Below are 17,080 nucleotides of genomic sequence, written 5' to 3' on the forward strand. Positions count from 1 at the left end.
GTCCCTCTGCCAGGTTGGCAGTGTTAACACAGCCAGCTGTCATTCTGGAAAATGAGGAGCTTGAAGGGCTCCCGTTTTAACTGAAGTCAAACTTATTTTTGCTCATTTTAATATGACAGAATTTTGAAGAATTTTCGTTATGCCACAAAACTATACTAGTAACATAATCCACACATTTCTTGTCTTGTTCAACCTTGACTTTCAAAGCTGTATCTCACAGTAGATGCTCGCTGCTTGGAAACACTGTCCAACCAGTACAGGAGTAGCCGCCCAAGTAGCCACAGTAAAATGTAGTCAGTTAAGTACTTAAAAAAATAAAAATAAAAATAGGGTCTTTATGAAATCAAGAACGTGGTCACTGATATTTTTCAGCTGCTGTTTAGTCATCATGTGGATAATTCTGCCGGACTAAGGCATCAGGAGACCATATGTTAGTCCTGACCAGCTATTACACTGAGGTCAGACAGCATTTAGAGGGGGGAAACGTCACGGTCATCATGTTGACATACACTGCTCCTCTCTGACTCAGCACGCGGAAAACACAGCGGCCTTTTACATGTGTGTGTGCGTGCATACTCGCGCCAGTAGCGATTCCTGTGCGTACACCCTGAAGTTCCGCTTGCGTTCGCGCTCGTGACAGCAGCGTCTGCCACCGTGAGAACCACGTCTGCAGCAGACGGAGTGACCTCGCTGCAGACAGACTATGGAGAAGGAATGGAGGGCCACTTCTGCTGCACAGCTGAGGGGGATTCCCTGGCATGGTGTTTCCTACTGAGCCAATACAGAAGTGAGCAGCTGTGGAGAAAGTACAAGCTCTCTAAAGTTTACTTCAGGGCAAAAAATAAATAAATCAGCTGCAATAATGCATCATTTTTTAAATTCGTTTTCTGCCGTTGAGTGGTCGAATAGACGAACACAGGATTAGAATACGGAAATGTGGGCGACAATTGAGGAGGAAGTAGATATGAATTCGTAATATTTTTTTTTAATAAAGAAACTAAAATTAAAGCAGAAACATGCTGATTTTGTAAAAGACTAAAATAAATTTGGCTTTTACGTGGTGTTACGTGATAGACTGTCTCATATGCAGAAGACTTCCTGTAATCTTGTTATTCTGGTCTACCTAAGAACACCACAATACAGCCCTGCATATAATCTTCTGTGAACATGCCAACTGTTATTTTTACTCCTCTTTGTACCAGTGTTACATAAGGTATTAAATTGTGAACTTCGCAAGTGCTTGTAGGCAGAGGCATTATGTAGCTGTTCTCTTGTGTTTGCAGTTTTTATGCTAAGCTAACTCATCTAATTTGAACTCCAGACACAATGTGGGAGTGGCATCGGTCTTCTCTAACTGTCAGCAAGAAGGCAAATATTTAATTTTTCCCACAATATCAAACTAGTTCTTCATAAATGAACACGGTGAATGCTGAAATATGCGTCCCCCCTCTTCGCTGCTTAAGAGGAAAGCACAATTAGGTGGGCCATTACTGATGCAGTTAGTCGCACTGTCAGTTATTTGTCCCCCTCCACCCCCACTCCAAATGAGGAAACTAAAATCCCATTTTTGAAACGCTGTCTCCACACAAATCAATTCCCTGTGGTCAAAGTTATGTTGGAGGGGAGGGGAGAAGCAACCCAAAAACATGTTTTATTGCAGCAATGACAATTAGCTGTATGTAAACAAGCTGAGGAGAGAAAATAATTCTGGGAAAATAGAGAATCAGAAAACATTTCGTAGCCTGCAGCGTCTCACATCCTATCATTATCTGCATTTTTCCTCCACCGTCATTAAGTTTTTTTCTTTATTGCTTATGGGAAGAAGGATGGGCCATACGGATGTTTTGGACATGATTAAAGTTGCTCATAATGAAGTGAAGATTCAGACTGGAGGAAGGATTTCTGTCTGTGAAAAACATTCCTTTTAATGCTTTGATGGTGACAGAAACAGTTCCTCTGGGCCTCAGATCTTTGCTAAACTTTCACACATGATAAAGTAAAAAAAAAAACTCTGTCTCCCTCCTGTCTTCATTTAAGAAAAAAAAAAAAGTTACTGTCTGCTGATATGTTTCTGAACATGTGGGATCTCCATAAGTTTGAGTCATTTTATGTGCTGCCGACCAACCAGACCCGTGCCCGCCCATTAAAGTAATTTGTGGGTTAGAATGCAACTGTAATGTTAAAAACAAAAGTGCACAGCAATCGACGTCGTGCTTAGTCACAGGCAGATTTTGCTTTTCCACCTTCTCAGTGCACCGAAAAGGATGTTGTTGACAGCATTGTTTAACGATACAGGGAGGGGTCCAAACAACAAGTCCCCAGGTCACGACTCTCTAATTGTAGTCAGAGTTACTGAGAACCGTCTAAACCTGTGATGAAACAAACATCATTTCTGGTTTTGCTTCGAATTGCTATTCTTACTTTCAGCTTTGCAGGAAATCGCGAGCAAACTCCATATACAACCATAACTGCTAATTTTGGTTAATAATATGTAAATTAGCCTACAATGATACTTTTTTTTCCCCCTGCAGTCCCAGCTTTGCCATGTAATAAGCTGTGGGGCCGGCCTGTGGTTTAGGGCGTAGGTTTCAAAGCAAAATTAAGAATCAGAAAATTGCGAGAAAGGCCTTTCCTGAATTTAGCCGTCCACCAGCAAGACGAATGAGATCATGAAGAGTCTAATAATGTGGATTTAATAATTTTAACGTAAGGGTTTATATGAAATATTATCAGCTCGTAAGCGAAGTAAATGAACCGTAAAGAAGTGACTCATAGAAACTGAGGAGCCTCATCCGGCATGGGCACTACTTTTTAGAAATCAGGCTGAAGAATTTTATTTTGTGATCACTTCCCCGTCCTCGTTATCCAATTATACAAGCATTTTGAAAGTCTGCCTTTTCCCCTGCAGACTTATAGTTTATTCCCGAACGTTCTTGTTAAAGGAGCCGATCCAGACGGTATAAATTGCTCTGACATCACTTGCTTCATATCAGGATATTTTTTCTGTCCCTCGTAGGAATCATTTTCAATCTCCCCCCTTTAATTATCATGCAAGGCTATAGTACATATTCAGTCCTTTTTTTGTTTCATCTGGTAGTGACCTCAGATTGAACAATGTGCCAAGTTCAGTGCTCTGACTGCTGCCACGCACGATCAGATCACAGAGTTCTACATGCAGACTAACTCCGGATGAAGAGACTGAGACGCCGAACCACGCTCTTCCTGCCTGCTTGGCCCAAACACCCGCCTCAGACCTGGACGCTGCTCCAGAGTCGACGCACCTCCAGTAGAATTACAGAAACATGCCCCGCTCCAGGAATGTTTGTTGTAGGAAGTTGCTCAACCTTTCAGAGCACTTTATTATTATTATTATTTTTTTTTTAGTGAAACCTTTAAAACATAAATCCATATTATCAGATTGGCTGCGAAGAATCCAGCCTCTGTGGTCGCTTGCCAACCACCAGAAAATTGTATTTACTACTACACTTTAACCTTGACCAGTGCACTGCCGAGCCCGGCGTTTAGATCCAGAAGTGCGCAAGGGCGGAGGCACGTTCGGGATTAGTCGACCACATAATCAGCACGCCCCTCCGCGCGCTCTACCTGGAAGCCATCTCGCTGGCAACCCCCTTTAAAGTGTTCTCCATAAAGTCGTGTTGACAGACGGTGAAAGCGGCGAGACGGAGCAAAAAGTAAATAAGTACCTCCAAAAACGTTTACAGCCCTAATCAAGTCCAGAGCGTTCCTCCTATCCAATATGCCTTCAGAGTTTTATAAATAGATATTATACTGGGCTAAATTGGAGACAGGATTTTGCTGCTCGGCGTCTGTCATGCGTTTTCTATTATTTGCTTTCACTTTAAAATATTGAAACTCTTAATATCTGGTTACACATTTCAGCCCGCTCAGCCAGTCTTCATGTTTTGGCGTCATTCGGGGGGCCCTCACACTCAGCAGGCTTTGGAATGGGCTCCAATCAAGCATGTTAATTTAAGAGAGAAGGAAAAAAATCTTCTCCATATGACTTGTTATTAATAAATTCAGCAGAGGCCGGCCATGTGTTCTGTTAAATTTATGGCCTTTTTTCTTTTTTTGAGCTACTGTATTTTTATTTGTCAATGGCTCTAGGGTAGAAATCTATCTCGAGTGATTCATTTCCATGCGTATAAAGTGTCTTTTTCTCACACTGTGCGTGTGTCTCTCAGCTCCCCCACCCACACACAACACTTGCAGAACAAACCAGACCACCTCCCAGAATCCTCCAAAATAACCTTGCTACAACTGTGGTGAGGCACGGCGCGTTTCTCACACACACAAGCCCTCACTTCCATTCATGCAGCGCAATAAGCCAAACATATAAAAGCCATTCCCACCCTAATAAACCGAGGCCTTTTTCTATGCCACAAAGGGAGCTGGCTCCCAAGAGCGTAACACTCTAAAAAAAACAAAAAAACTGGACCCTTGAATAAAAAACAGCCTGGAGGGAACACAGCGGCCCTTCCAAGCGGAGGAAAAAGGAAAATGCGGTGACAGAAACTGAGCCAAGGATATGACCCACCACACGGGCCCAATCACAGCTGCTATAAACCAGGTAGCCCACCTGACGCAACCGCTGCCAGTATGTCAGGATCGGAAAACTCAGAAAAGTTTATACAATTCTGCTTCACAGGGGAAAGTACGGGGCTTTTTTTTTTTTTTTGAAGTCAGCTGCTTTGCAAAAAAAATAAAAAATAATAATATTTAAATTGTAAAAGTGTCTCAGAAATGCTGCTTTCTGATTAAATAGTGGTGCTGCTGTGTGCTGGTTAGCAGGTGTAGCCTCATTGTGGTTGTTATCAGTGAAGTGCAGCAGCTCTGTGAGTCTGCATCAGATTAACGCCTCGTTGACGCAAAGCTCTCCATCTCGCTTTTCTGTTTCTCTCTCAACACACTAACTGTCAGGCTATTAGCTCTTTCTCGTGCCGTGTGCCGAGCAGTTTGAACGCCGTCGCCTGTTCCCTTTGTGTCTCGTCGTGCATGTGCCGTATGTTTTATGTGAGTGTGTGTTTGTGTGTGTGTCTCCCTGAACTTTAGCGGAGGACTGAGGTTTCTGAGGTGAGGCGTCCTCTCGCTTCTCACGCGAAGTGCATCTGATGTTGCACATCACATGATACATGTGTTCTCTGTCTGTGCACTGTGAGATAGATCGAAATATATGCAAGTTACCAATATAGCACCTACAGACTGATAGTGTTTGTTATGTGCTGATATATTTGAGATAGTACCGATGTCTGCCTTTTTTCTTTTCTTTAGTGCAAGAAACTACAAGGTAGCATGACTTGAGAAAAGATGTTAAAGATCAAAATCATTCTCGGTGACAAATGAATAAGAGGTTGCTCGCCGCAGTGTTTCCTGACTTCTGAGGAGCTGAATACATTATTTCCATGAGCGTCGTGTCTCGCTGTATTAAAGTCAGAGCTCGGGCAGCCAGACATTTAACAGTCTCCTTGATTTTCTGTAGCCGTTCCTCTTAATTCCAGTTTGATTCCAGTCTAAAAAAAAAAAAAAAAAAAAAAAAAAAAAAAAAAACGGAACCGTGGCCAAATTGCTTTGCTGTGTAATGCAAGTTGTTAAACTAACCACCGGGGTATTTAGCTTACACGAGGTAGTCCCAATTTGAAATGCTTTCACATTGACCGGGAGGATTTAATGACTCTTGGCCTTTGTTCTCTTGCAGTTCGGTTTCAGTCTCCTGACAGAACGAATTGTAAAAGGATATTGCATATTCACTAATGATTTCCAATGGATGATTACAGTTTTAAATGCTTGTCTCTTTTCTCCCCTCTTGACTCCCGCTGTCTCCCACCCTGCCTCGCTTCTCTGGTAATGTTCAAAATCAAAATCAGGTCCCTGAAAGCACATTGAGGTTAAAACGGCCTTTAGACGCCATCCATGAAACCTGAAGTTGGTGACACACTGATCTCTGCAGAGCGGGGGAGATTAAGGGATGCAGATCCCGCGGTTAAAAGAGAAGAAAAGGGGGGCCCGGAGTCTTGTCATGAGGAAACTATAAATGCCTGAGTGTCTGTAGAAGCTGTGAGAACACTGGAACATCATCTCCTGTCACTGCGGTTCCACAGAGGATATCAGAGGATTGTTCTCATGTGAGACGCAGATGGACAGATCGTGTGTGTGTGTCTGACTGTATGTGTGAGGCTCCAGAGCTTTTAAGATATACTCTGCAAACAATTAAGAACTGGTAGTGCTTCTCCTGTGGCTGTCTTTAATTAACACTGTAACAAGGCCTTAATTGGGAAGTTTTTTTTGTTGTTGTTTTTTTCCGCTGCCTTTCGGTGGCTTTCTCAGCGGTTGTGTGAGGAGCAGTGAGAACAACCGAGTCTTAACAACTGAAGTGTCAAGACTGACTACTTCATTTTTTTGTGTGTGTGCATGTGTGCGTTTGTCATCACTTACAGGAATAAACTCAACAAGTACTGTTATTAAAATCAAGTTTCAGTCTTTCTCAGACACGAACGAGAGCTGTTTGCGAGTAAGAGCTGTCTGATTGGAATTGCCATGGCAACAAATGGCTTCTTCACTGAAGCCAGCGTTAGGCGTCTCCAAGTATAGTGCACTCACCTCACCACACAGACCAAAAGTACCTCCTGGAAGTAAAGCAGAGTGAGAGAGACTAATATGTTTTTTTTTTTCTCCCTCTTTTATTGTATTGCCGTGTTCCAGTAAAGGGTCCAGTCACATGGAGCCTCTGAGCTCGTATTCTCACGGAGAGAGTTTCACTTGATAATGAATGTCTGTGGTGAGAATCCCATTATGGCGCTACTCCATCAAGCCTACAGAAAACACAGGAGCGGAGAGGCCTTTATGGGCCATATCAGTCAACTAGATGAGGGCTACTGTACAAATCGGCTCCTGCTTCTTGAACTGATCACGGTACACGTGTGAGAGTGTGTGTGTGTGTGTGGACACACAGATTAATGCAGTCACACGCTACAATAAACACTTATCTCTCACATTTCAAGGTGTTAATGTCACTTCTTCTTTTAACAAAAGAAACAAGTTGTCAAAGCTGCACCCTCAAAGCAAGTGGACACAGAGTGGGATGTCGTCGGGAGGGAGAAGGGGCGAGTGGATTGGGGAGGGGGAGGATCAGTGCTCACCTCTTAGTAGGCTGCTGCTGTAGTTGGAGAAGGAGTCAAAGATGCTGTTGGATGCCATGACAGGGAATCCAGAACGGCGTGGATCCCTCGTTGCAGTCACTCTCCACCGACCTGAAAGAGGAGAGAAGGATTGAATCACAGAGATGAAATGAGCACCATAGAGAGAAGAGAGAGAAGGAAGGAAAGCATGAGAGGACAAAACTCCTGGAGCTCGGAGACTGTTTGCAACCAAGAATCTAGGGTTTGTGACTACCACAGGAATCCCAAGCCACAAGCTTGCAGAGAGAGCAGCAGCAAGCATGTGTTAGCAGCAGAAGACATTTTAGAGAGAAGTGGAGAGAAGAGTGTCAGAGGCAGAAAGAAAAGAAAAAACTGTGAATGTGGTTAACAGAGAGTTTAAGCAGAGGCAACAATAACAGCATGTGTGTCTTCAGGTGTGGAGGTGGACTCACCAGGGCTGGAGATGAGAGGTGGCCCACCTAACGGAGCCCGGGTGGTGGAAGCGGGCGGACGAGGAGGGCTGGGTTTGTGGTGCTCTGACACGCAGCGAGCTGGGGGTCTGAGGTTAGCCAGCTAGCCTGATAGCGTGGTCTTTCTCTCTCTTCTACGATGGTGGTGGCCTGACTGGAGCGCCAGTGCTAGTAAAAGGCTAAAAGCCACAGTCTATCTGCATCCTCCTCGCCATCCTCCGCACAGAGACGCACACACACACTCCCCTCCGTGACTGGTGGAGCCCACGTCACATGTCACGTGAGGTCACCGGGCCTCTCCCTCCCACCTTCCTTCCCCTCCCTCCCTTCTTCTCCTATCGTCTTTGCCTTTTCTCTGGTTTCTCTGTTTCGGGTTTGTACTTTCCATGCTTCTCCTCTGGCTCGCCGTCCTCACTCTCGCTTTTCATTGGTCGCCCAAGTTTTGGAAACATTCTATTTTCTTTTGAGTTCAAACCAGGCAGCGGCCTGCGCCACAGTGGCTCACTGAGGTTTGCAGAGAGCACTGAAACCACTGTAGAGGAGCTGCTTGGAGAGACATGAAAATGTATTAAGCCCAACACAAACACAGGAGAGAGGAGAAAAAAAAAGACACGAATGAATCAGATGAAGAGAAAGAGAAAATGAGAGATAGCTGCGGCGGTAGGGGACAGGAAAGCATGTCTCTAACTGCCGAACAACACCAAGCATGTTGTTCTTGAATGTGTATGCATGTCCTGTGCTAGTTTTATGTTTGTCTGACTCACAGCACATCTGTGTTTGTAAGAACCGGTGGTTTTGGGCCTTCAAAACCTCCGCCCTCACTTACCACTTGATAGTATCATAATCTTAGTCTCATCAGAAGTAGCAGTGTCAGTTACTCAGATCTTAGACTCTCCCGTTCTCATCTTTCAAGTTCTACCTTCAGTCCCATTTCTCTTTATTCTGCCCTTTCTGAGCACGGCTTATATGTATCCTGACGTGGTAAAATAAACCTCCGTAATGTAAATATTTCAGTAGAAGTTCACTTTGATTTGGTTGAATGCATTAATCTACTCTATTTATCTATTTCTTTTTTTTTTTTAACTCGAGCTTCCTCGTGAAGTATGAAAGAAAAATGTACGTTTAGTATTTGTGGGCTACTGCCGAGCCTTTCCCCCTCTGAAGGTGCAAAGCGATTTAACCTGATTGTGGTTTTCACACTTTTTCATTTTCTAGGTTGAATTTAAGAACGGAAAAGTTTTCACTGATGTGGCTATACTCAAACTGCTTGATTGTACAGTGTCAGACTGAGATGTGTTACCAATATTGGCCTTTCTTTTCCCGTAGATTTCAAAGCTATTTATTTCAGCAGCTACGAGAAAAACAGGAAATGATTCGTGTTGCTTCAGATTCGTGCAGAAATTCAGGATGAGCGACGAGCCGAACGCGCTGAGAGACTTGAGCTGTTGTGCATTTAGGCTTGCACTGTTACGTGTGTGTGTGTGTGTGCGTGTACGTGCCCGTTTGCTCTGTGAGTGCATAAATCACTGGCATTTGCAAACCTGTGGTATCCACACTTCCTCTCTCCTTTCTCCTGTCTCTTAGTGACACACTGACCATGTCTGGCCACGGGACAGCAGACCCAAACCACCGTCTGGTCACTCATGTGACCCAGTTGCTTTCCCTGAAAATCTGTTCTTGTCTGCGTGTGCAGCTGTTAGCACGTTTCTGCCCTGTTTCGGTTTCACACTGCTTTGTGTATGGATGTCAGCCCACGTTGTCCTCTGCTAATTGCTGGACATAAGTGCTGCATGGCCCACAGCATGTGTTTGTATCTGTATATACAGTACCATGTTCAGAGTGTGTGTGTGAGGGAGAAAGAAAGAGTTTGCCGCTCTTCCTGGTAGCCCGCACTGCCCTGTAAATGAGCAGTTGCCGTTGAGTTAGGCGGCAGCGCGGGCTAAATGACACGGCGTGTCAGCGAGTGTGGCCGAATGCTGAGGCCACAGCCGCGGCCCCAGGGCTTTTATCAGTCCGTCCACGCGGCCACTACAGGCCTCTGACTTAACCTCACACACAGCGAGGCTTCCTTTTCTAACACCTCTGCTGCCTCCCGACATGGCCTCGGCCTTGGCCTGCCAGCCCAGGGACAGATTACAGCTCTATGTCTCTGCTGAAGAGGTACTGCTGTCGCACAGGCCCAGAGGGAAACTCTGCTCCCTGCGAGGACAGAAACACAGTGGCTGAACATTTGTGCCAAATTCTATTTTAGATTCTTAAACTTAAAAACAGGAAGCTGTAAACATTCACAGCTTTGTTTTTTTGTGTTTTTCCTCAGGTCTGGTGCGTTCGGAGCGGTGGATCTCAGGGTTCTGGTCTGGTTTCATCTGTGTTTGTTTTGAAAAGGGGACGTTCGAGAGCGCAGAGCGGTTTCACAGTACAGGACCATGTGGTTGTTTACATTTATAATCATTTTACGTGCATGCATTTGTGCAAGTGGGGCACGTCGCTGGTAATAAGTCATGTTGTTTTGTTTTTCAGATTTCGTTTAAGTGAGAAATATATTTTCTCCTAGTTGTTTTCTCAAGGGCCAACTGTTTCGGATTATCGTCAATTTCCTTATTTTGGTCCACTTGTGGAAACAAAGACATTGCATCTGGATTTTCAATGAGGAATAGAGAAAAGCTAAACAAATATAGGGCCATCCCACGGCATTGTGCAAGAATGGGAATTGGCTCCATTGTAGTGTAGTCCAAACTTGACATTTGAAGAAAGCGCTGGAGTCCAGGCCTTTTTCCTCAGAGTGTTTTTTCTTCTTTGTCTAGGTAAACATCTGCTTCATGTTTTGAAATGTATCTCATGGCTTTGCACTGCCCATGACCGTGAGGGGAAAATAGTCTGAAGATCATTGTGGCCGTCTTTCACTCAATTCTTTTTTTCCCCTGCCCAGGCCTTGTTTATCAAGCCCCTGTATTTAAGCTTAATATAACTCCTGTTTTGCTGAGAAAACTGTGGTGGTTTAATCACTGTCAGTGGTCCTACGCCTCTCGGGTGTGGCTCGCGAGGCAAAAAGGACCCAGTGCGGTCGTGCGTCCAGCTGCAAAGGGGCTTATTTTGTGGTCTAAAAATTGCAGGCTTCCCCATATGTTCCCCATAAACGTGGAATGCAGCGTGGGACTTGAGGAGGCTTTTATAATGAAGTGGCCGTCATTGCATCAAACACCACGGTCCTGCCTGCGTCTAGGATAGGCCATGGGAGCCCGTTTTTTGGGCTGCGTACGCGGGTCCCATGTCCTGACTTCTCACTCACACCTCATACTGGCAATTTCCTTCTAATTACATTACGCTGCTCATTTTGCTGACCAGTATTCCTATTCACTCTGAGTACATTATGCTTATAGTCTGTTTTCATGATTTATAAAATTGCAGATTTCTCCTACAAAGAGACAGAGTACCTGTTGCACATATGAACACTTTTAACATTTCACCTGGTAATATTCAGGAGCTGGCACTCTAAAGAGGAAGTTGTTGTCAAAGTTTCTAACATGTCACACTTGAAATTAACACAGCAGCAACAGCAGCTGAGGAGTTGAAACCGTTACTCTACAGGGAGAAAAGTTCTTAGAAAAGAAAGTCGCAGCTGTGTGAGAAATTAGTCCTCTGTTACCAGCTCAGCATTAATCTGTGTAGTGTGTGTCTGTATGTGTGTGCTTGTGTTGTTGTTTTCATTGTTAGTGAGGCACGCCCAGATGCAGTGGTTTTAGCGTGCAGTATCACCGTTGGAAGTGATCACCGGGCCCATTATTTATTTATTGGCTCCAGCAGACATGGAGACTGTGGTAACCACACTGAGAGGAGGGGAGTTACCACAGTCAGGGGGGCAGGGGGGGGGGGGTGCCGTGTCGCCACACACACACACTGTGCAGGCCGTGTCCCAGAGACCCAAAGCAGTGCTACATGTATACAGTAACCTGTGGCAGCTATAAAAGTCTACGATGAGCTGTAACAGTAGGAGAACACTGTCGCTGCGATGCGGATATTTATGGAGAAAGGTGACACGGCACAGATCACTGTCAGTATCAGTGATCACAAAGATAAGCTGTGCGAGGACAGATGAGATTAAAGCTCCTGATCAAGTGCACAACTTTGTGACAGCTGCCAGGTGAAGAATGAAGCTGTATTCCTTCGGCGCACTTTTGCACCTCTGGCACCTGCTTCAACTCTTTAAGACACATTTGCCATGTTTGCAGGTAGTAAACCCTCCGTAGCACCCCCTTCACCCAAGCTCTTCCTGTTATGCAGAAACTGTGCCAACACAAAGACCGAGCATCCAGCTTCCTTTACAGAAGGTTTATTCAAAGCCCTCACACAAACTACTGGCAGTGATCTGTGCAGGCTAATTCGACCACTTCTGGCTGTCAAACAGTTCCTCGTGTGTATTTAATGAAACGCACTACAAAATAAATACATTTTGTCAGTCGCATCACATCTGTCAGTAAAAAATGGTTAAAATGTTCAGATTACGTTTTGCAAAAAAGGATTAAATTATGAATCTAATCCGTGATATTTTGGTTAGAATTTATATTCTCCAGTTATATAAAGCTGCAAAATGGATATAAATAAGTTTACCTAATTGTTACATGTGACGTGCAGTTCACTGTAAAAACTGTTTTGTTTTCAAATCTTGACTTAGACTAACTAAAGGAATCCAATTATTTACAATTTTGTTTTGATTGGTAATGCTGAAGCAGAGAAACCAATTGCACAAACATAAAAACGTTTTTTAAGCTAAACATTTTACAGTGCAGAATTAGTTCAGAATTAGTTCAACCAACTTCACTCAGTTCAACCTGTTCTATATTTGTGTATTTATTCAAAGCAACTTTAATAGCGACATTGCATAATTAATCCTGTTCATATCCGAAGAGTAAAGAATTTATCACTTTCCACTCACTTTGTACTGTGTGACAGCGGCCACCCTTTGCTTGTGTCGCTGAGCAAAAACCTGAAAAAAAATTGTGTGGCGAGTGCTGTAGAACCCGAAGCTAAATTTTTATAAGATGCTGAACCAAAATACTGAGCATTTAAGGAGACAGAAATGCATACAGGTAAGACATAAAACAGCTCCAAAAAGAATATGAAAACCTTCTTGATGTGGTTGGCATTTGGCCACTCTCAAGTCAATATGAAAATGCCAGTTTCAGATGACTATGTTCCTGTATGTTAAAGGGGAATTACCGTTTTTTTACAACCTGGACCTTATTTCTGGCATAAAACCCATATAACTTTGGTGTCATTTGGAGTCGTTTGGACGATATTTAGATCCGCGTATATCCATATAGTGGGAGTGACTGGGGCACCAAAACGCAGCCTCTAAATAACGCATTATCTGCCACGAAACTCGTTAATTTCACCAATATTTTGTTATGATACGCAAGTGCTATTCCCCGTTGAGTCCGGAGTTACCTGTTATCTATTCGTGGACGTGCAGCGGTTTGTTGTTCTTTGGCCAGCTGTTCCTCTCTCTGCCTCCACATCCTCCTTTCAACGAGCTCCTCATATGTATACTCTGGCATTAAAACGGTAAGGACGTCCATCATAAACAAAGTCAGAATCGGAAAAGTATTCAGCCATGTTGCAAAAAACTAGCAGTAGCAAATTAGAGGTAAACAAGCTGCACGGGGTGCGCGCGGCGCTCAGAGATGACATCATCCAGGTCAGAGGTTACTATGTCAATCTACAGACCCCAGATGATGACAGGTAACTGTCAACGGAGAAAGGCACTTGCATATCATAACAAAATATTGGTGAAATGAATGAGTTTCATGGCAGAAAATGCGTTATTTAAAGGCTGCGTTTCGGTCCCCCAGTCGCTCCCACGATATGGATATACGCGGATCTAAATATCGTCCGAACGACTCCAAATGACACCAAAGTTATATGGGTGAGTAAACGATCGTATTATATGCCAGAAATAAGGTCCAGGTTGTAAAAAATGGTAATTCCCCTTTTAGAGACAACATTTTGGAAATATCCATCTTCTGTTAAAGTGGAACTTTAATGAATCAGAAAGCTATGAACTTACGTTATTATTTTCGCAAATTAGTGTCGTGTTTACCATATTCTCGGGTTCATACAAACAGCTCCCTCTTGTGGTACTCACGACCTCATGAGTTGAATTCTGCTAGTCAGGTGTTGCCTAGAAGCCACAGAGGCTAACAGCTTAACTTAATGTAAAATTCCTTTTGAAAGCACTAATGCCTTAGCTAACGCAATTAAACACTAGTAGCTAGCTAACCAGCTTGCTAACTCATGGCTAACATTAGGTGATAGAAACAGAGTGTTTAAAATAATAATTTGGAATCAATGGTTTTAGCTAGCTAAAGTGATTCAGCCCTTGGTTGTGTATTTATTTACTTGACCTGGTTAAACAAACTATTTAAAAATATATAAATTAAATATAATTCAGCAGATTATTGCTATATTAGCAAATTTAAAATGTTAAGTATATGTTACACAAAAATACAAAATAGTAACTTGTATGACAGGTCACATTAACATAAATTATATTCACATACAGACTGTAAGACACCGAGACAAGAAAACGTTTGACAAGACAATAAGACAACAGTCTAGCAAGACACTTTGTGGTAAAGATTTGTGTAAACTTCTTAAAAAAAATTCAATATATTTTATTTTCTATATATTGTGGCATCAGTTGTTCCTATTTATTCAACCATGTCTAGGTGATTTTTTTTTTTTTTTTTTGATTATTAGCTTTTTTTTTTTTTTTGAAATTTGCAAAATTTTAATTACAGGTTTACTAATTCTGAATACACTCCGTTTCCTGTATCTGTGTTTTTAGAAATGACAATATGCTGCTTTCAAGTGACACATGTTGGCTGTTAAACGTGCATCGCTGTCAGTTGCTGTTACTTTCAAAATCAAATCAGGAAGAGGAGCGATGAAACAAACCAAACGCTCCACTGAGCATTTTCTAGTTTTATTATGTTTTGGTTCAGAATGCTTATCACATTGAGCCTGTGTGTTTTGTGAACCGCTTGTCTTCACCAGAGTGGTAAATTTACACTCGGCTTTGAGGTACACAGAGGCACCACATCATGGCAACGGAGCAGCTGGAGGGTGAAGTGCTGCAGCCTCACATAAAAGCACCCGTAAACCCGAGACCTCAGTTACCCCAAATGCCCCAACGCTCAACACACACATGTCAGTCCCAGCCAGACCAGACCAGAATAGACCAGACCATGGTCTTGCCACAAACCCAACTGATCCCATTGACCTCAACACTTCATCAGGATCTTCTGAGCTAACACAGGTGGAATGCTGAAATGTTGCATTTTTTTTTTTTTTTTTTTTACGTCACCATTTGATAATTACCACTAACCCTTATGAAATCGCAAATTTTCTGCATAGCTGAGGGTTCTACTATGTGGAGTTACTGTTAGCATGTCAGAATGTTCTCTCCATGTTTTATTACCTGTGCGTGTCTGCAGGCATGTATTTGTGTCTATGTGTGTGCGCATATGTATTTCCTGTGGTTCAGACATGGGTTTTGGATGTGACAGACGAGCTTGCAAGCGTGCTAGTCTCTGTGGGGCAGGATGTTCCTCTATAGCAGATGCACAGTGGTTTACTTAGACACCGTGTTCGTGTCAGCGTGTGTCCCTGCATTGCTGCATGAAACAGTCACTTCAATCCTACAACCTGTTGTTGAAAAGATTAAAGGAAGTAGGTCCAGTAAGCATGTAAAGAGTTTCCTTCACACTATAAAAATCTTGCCTGGTTACAAAGTGTTGAAGAAGCACTTCATTTTATAAGTAACATTCAAGCCCCATATTTAAGTGTAGAAGTGCAGCAAAAAATGTTGAAGATATATAAAGTTACATTTATAGCATGCGGGCAAAAAAACTAACGAAAAAAAAAAACACTTTCATTACTTGTATTATTATTATAAAATGTAATCATTACATATGTATTTAATTGTAAGCAGACCTTTCTGCACCTGATGATGTGTTAGTTCCTCAGTCTGATTTAAGTAGGGCATATGAGAGAAAATATGAGACATTGCAGCATGATAACGCATGACTGACTGGCTGACTGTCTGGTCTGTAAACCAAGGTTTAACCAAATTAGAGTGATTTATTATTTGCCCACATGTGAAACTATTTTAAAAAATTATTATTATCCATTGGCCGACTGGGGCCTTTCTGTGTGGAGTTTCTATGTTCTCCCTGAGTCTACGCGGGTTCTCTCCGGGTACTCCAGCTTCCTCCCACCGTCCAAAGACATGCTGGTTAGGTTATTGGTGATTCTAAATTGGCCGTAGGTGTGAGTGTGAGTGTGAATGGTTGTCTGTCTCTCTGTGTTAGCCCTGCGATGGACTGGAGACCTGTCCAGGGTGTACCCACCCCCTATGACTACTGGGATAATGAAATTATTATTATTTCATTTTGGTTAAATATCTGAATGTATGCGCCCTGTACTTTGCTGTGGTTTGTTAGGGGAGCAGTACCAGCAAAAAGAACATAAGCAGGATGGACAAATTGATCCGAAAGGCTAGTCATGTTATTGACAGTGAGTTGGAGACGTTTGTCTCAGTGAGGGACAGGAGGGCACTGGACAAACTGCTCTCCATCATGGACAGTCCAGCTCATCTACTACACCAGACAATAGAGGGACAGCAGAGCTCATTCTCCAACAGACTGATCCAGCTCTGCTCCCACACTGAACGCTACAGGACTTCTTTCATACCATTCTCAGTCCAGCTGTACAACAACTCACCTTTCTGTAACAGATAACTCCATGTTATTCATGTTACTATCATTCCTATGCATAATATATATTCTTCCGTCTCTATTTCTTGTACAGTAATTCTTGTTTTGTTTTTTTTTATGTGCAACTAAGCTACTGTGACCAAGCAATTTCCATTGTGGATCAATACAGTTTATCTAAGTCTGTGTTTTGGTCAATTTTAAGTGAATGTCTTGCATGTCTGACCTTCACTGTATAAAGTTTGACCCTCACGCTGCTGAAAGCAGTTTCTCTGAGCTCGGTCCACGTTTCAGACGTATGCCTTTATGCATGATTTTGCAAGACATCACACCTAATTTAGAAGCCAACACTGGTCGAATCATGAACTTACACCGATCACCTTGTGTTGTTTTTCTTGTTTTTTTTTTAGTTCTTTCTAAAATGTTTTTGTGTGTGTCTGTGTCAGGCTGCATCCTGCTGGGGATGGCTGCTGCCATCAAGGAGTGTCATAGCTATGGGGTGGGGGTACCTGGTCTGGTCTAGGTGGGTGGTACATGTCCAACAGTGAATGAATGCCAGGTCAAAAGTTTCTCAGCAGAGCATTGGATTGTCACAAGATGGTTAGTGTTATTAACTTCTCCTCTCAGTGGTTTTAATGTTGTGGCTGATCGGTGTACACGAGTGTGGAGACTTAAAACCTGC

At 43.0% G+C, this 17,080-nt stretch overlaps 1 protein-coding gene across 3 annotated transcripts in view; it reads right to left on the reverse strand.

The window, feature by feature from the left end:
* The window catches only part of runx3 (RUNX family transcription factor 3), a 48,910-nt gene extending 41,081 nt beyond the window's left edge, over positions 1–7,829 (reverse strand). Inside the window, exons 1-2 of one of the 3 annotated variants that reach the window (XM_084569849.1) lie at positions 7,610–7,829; positions 7,158–7,268 (exon numbers count right to left, since the gene is read on the reverse strand). In XM_084569849.1, coding sequence (XP_084425975.1) covers positions 7,158–7,215 — 58 coding nt within the window. In that variant the 5' untranslated portion in view covers positions 7,216–7,268; positions 7,610–7,829. Of the gene's footprint in view, positions 1–7,157; positions 7,305–7,609 lie in introns of those variants that run through there. The other 2 variants (XM_084569848.1, XM_084569847.1) reach the window with 2 other exon arrangements.
* Positions 7,830–17,080: the final 9,251 nt, after the last annotated feature.

Source organism: Chelon labrosus (genome assembly GCF_963514085.1).
Source record: "Chelon labrosus genome assembly, chromosome: 20".
Lineage (NCBI taxonomy): Eukaryota > Metazoa > Chordata > Actinopteri > Mugiliformes > Mugilidae > Chelon > Chelon labrosus.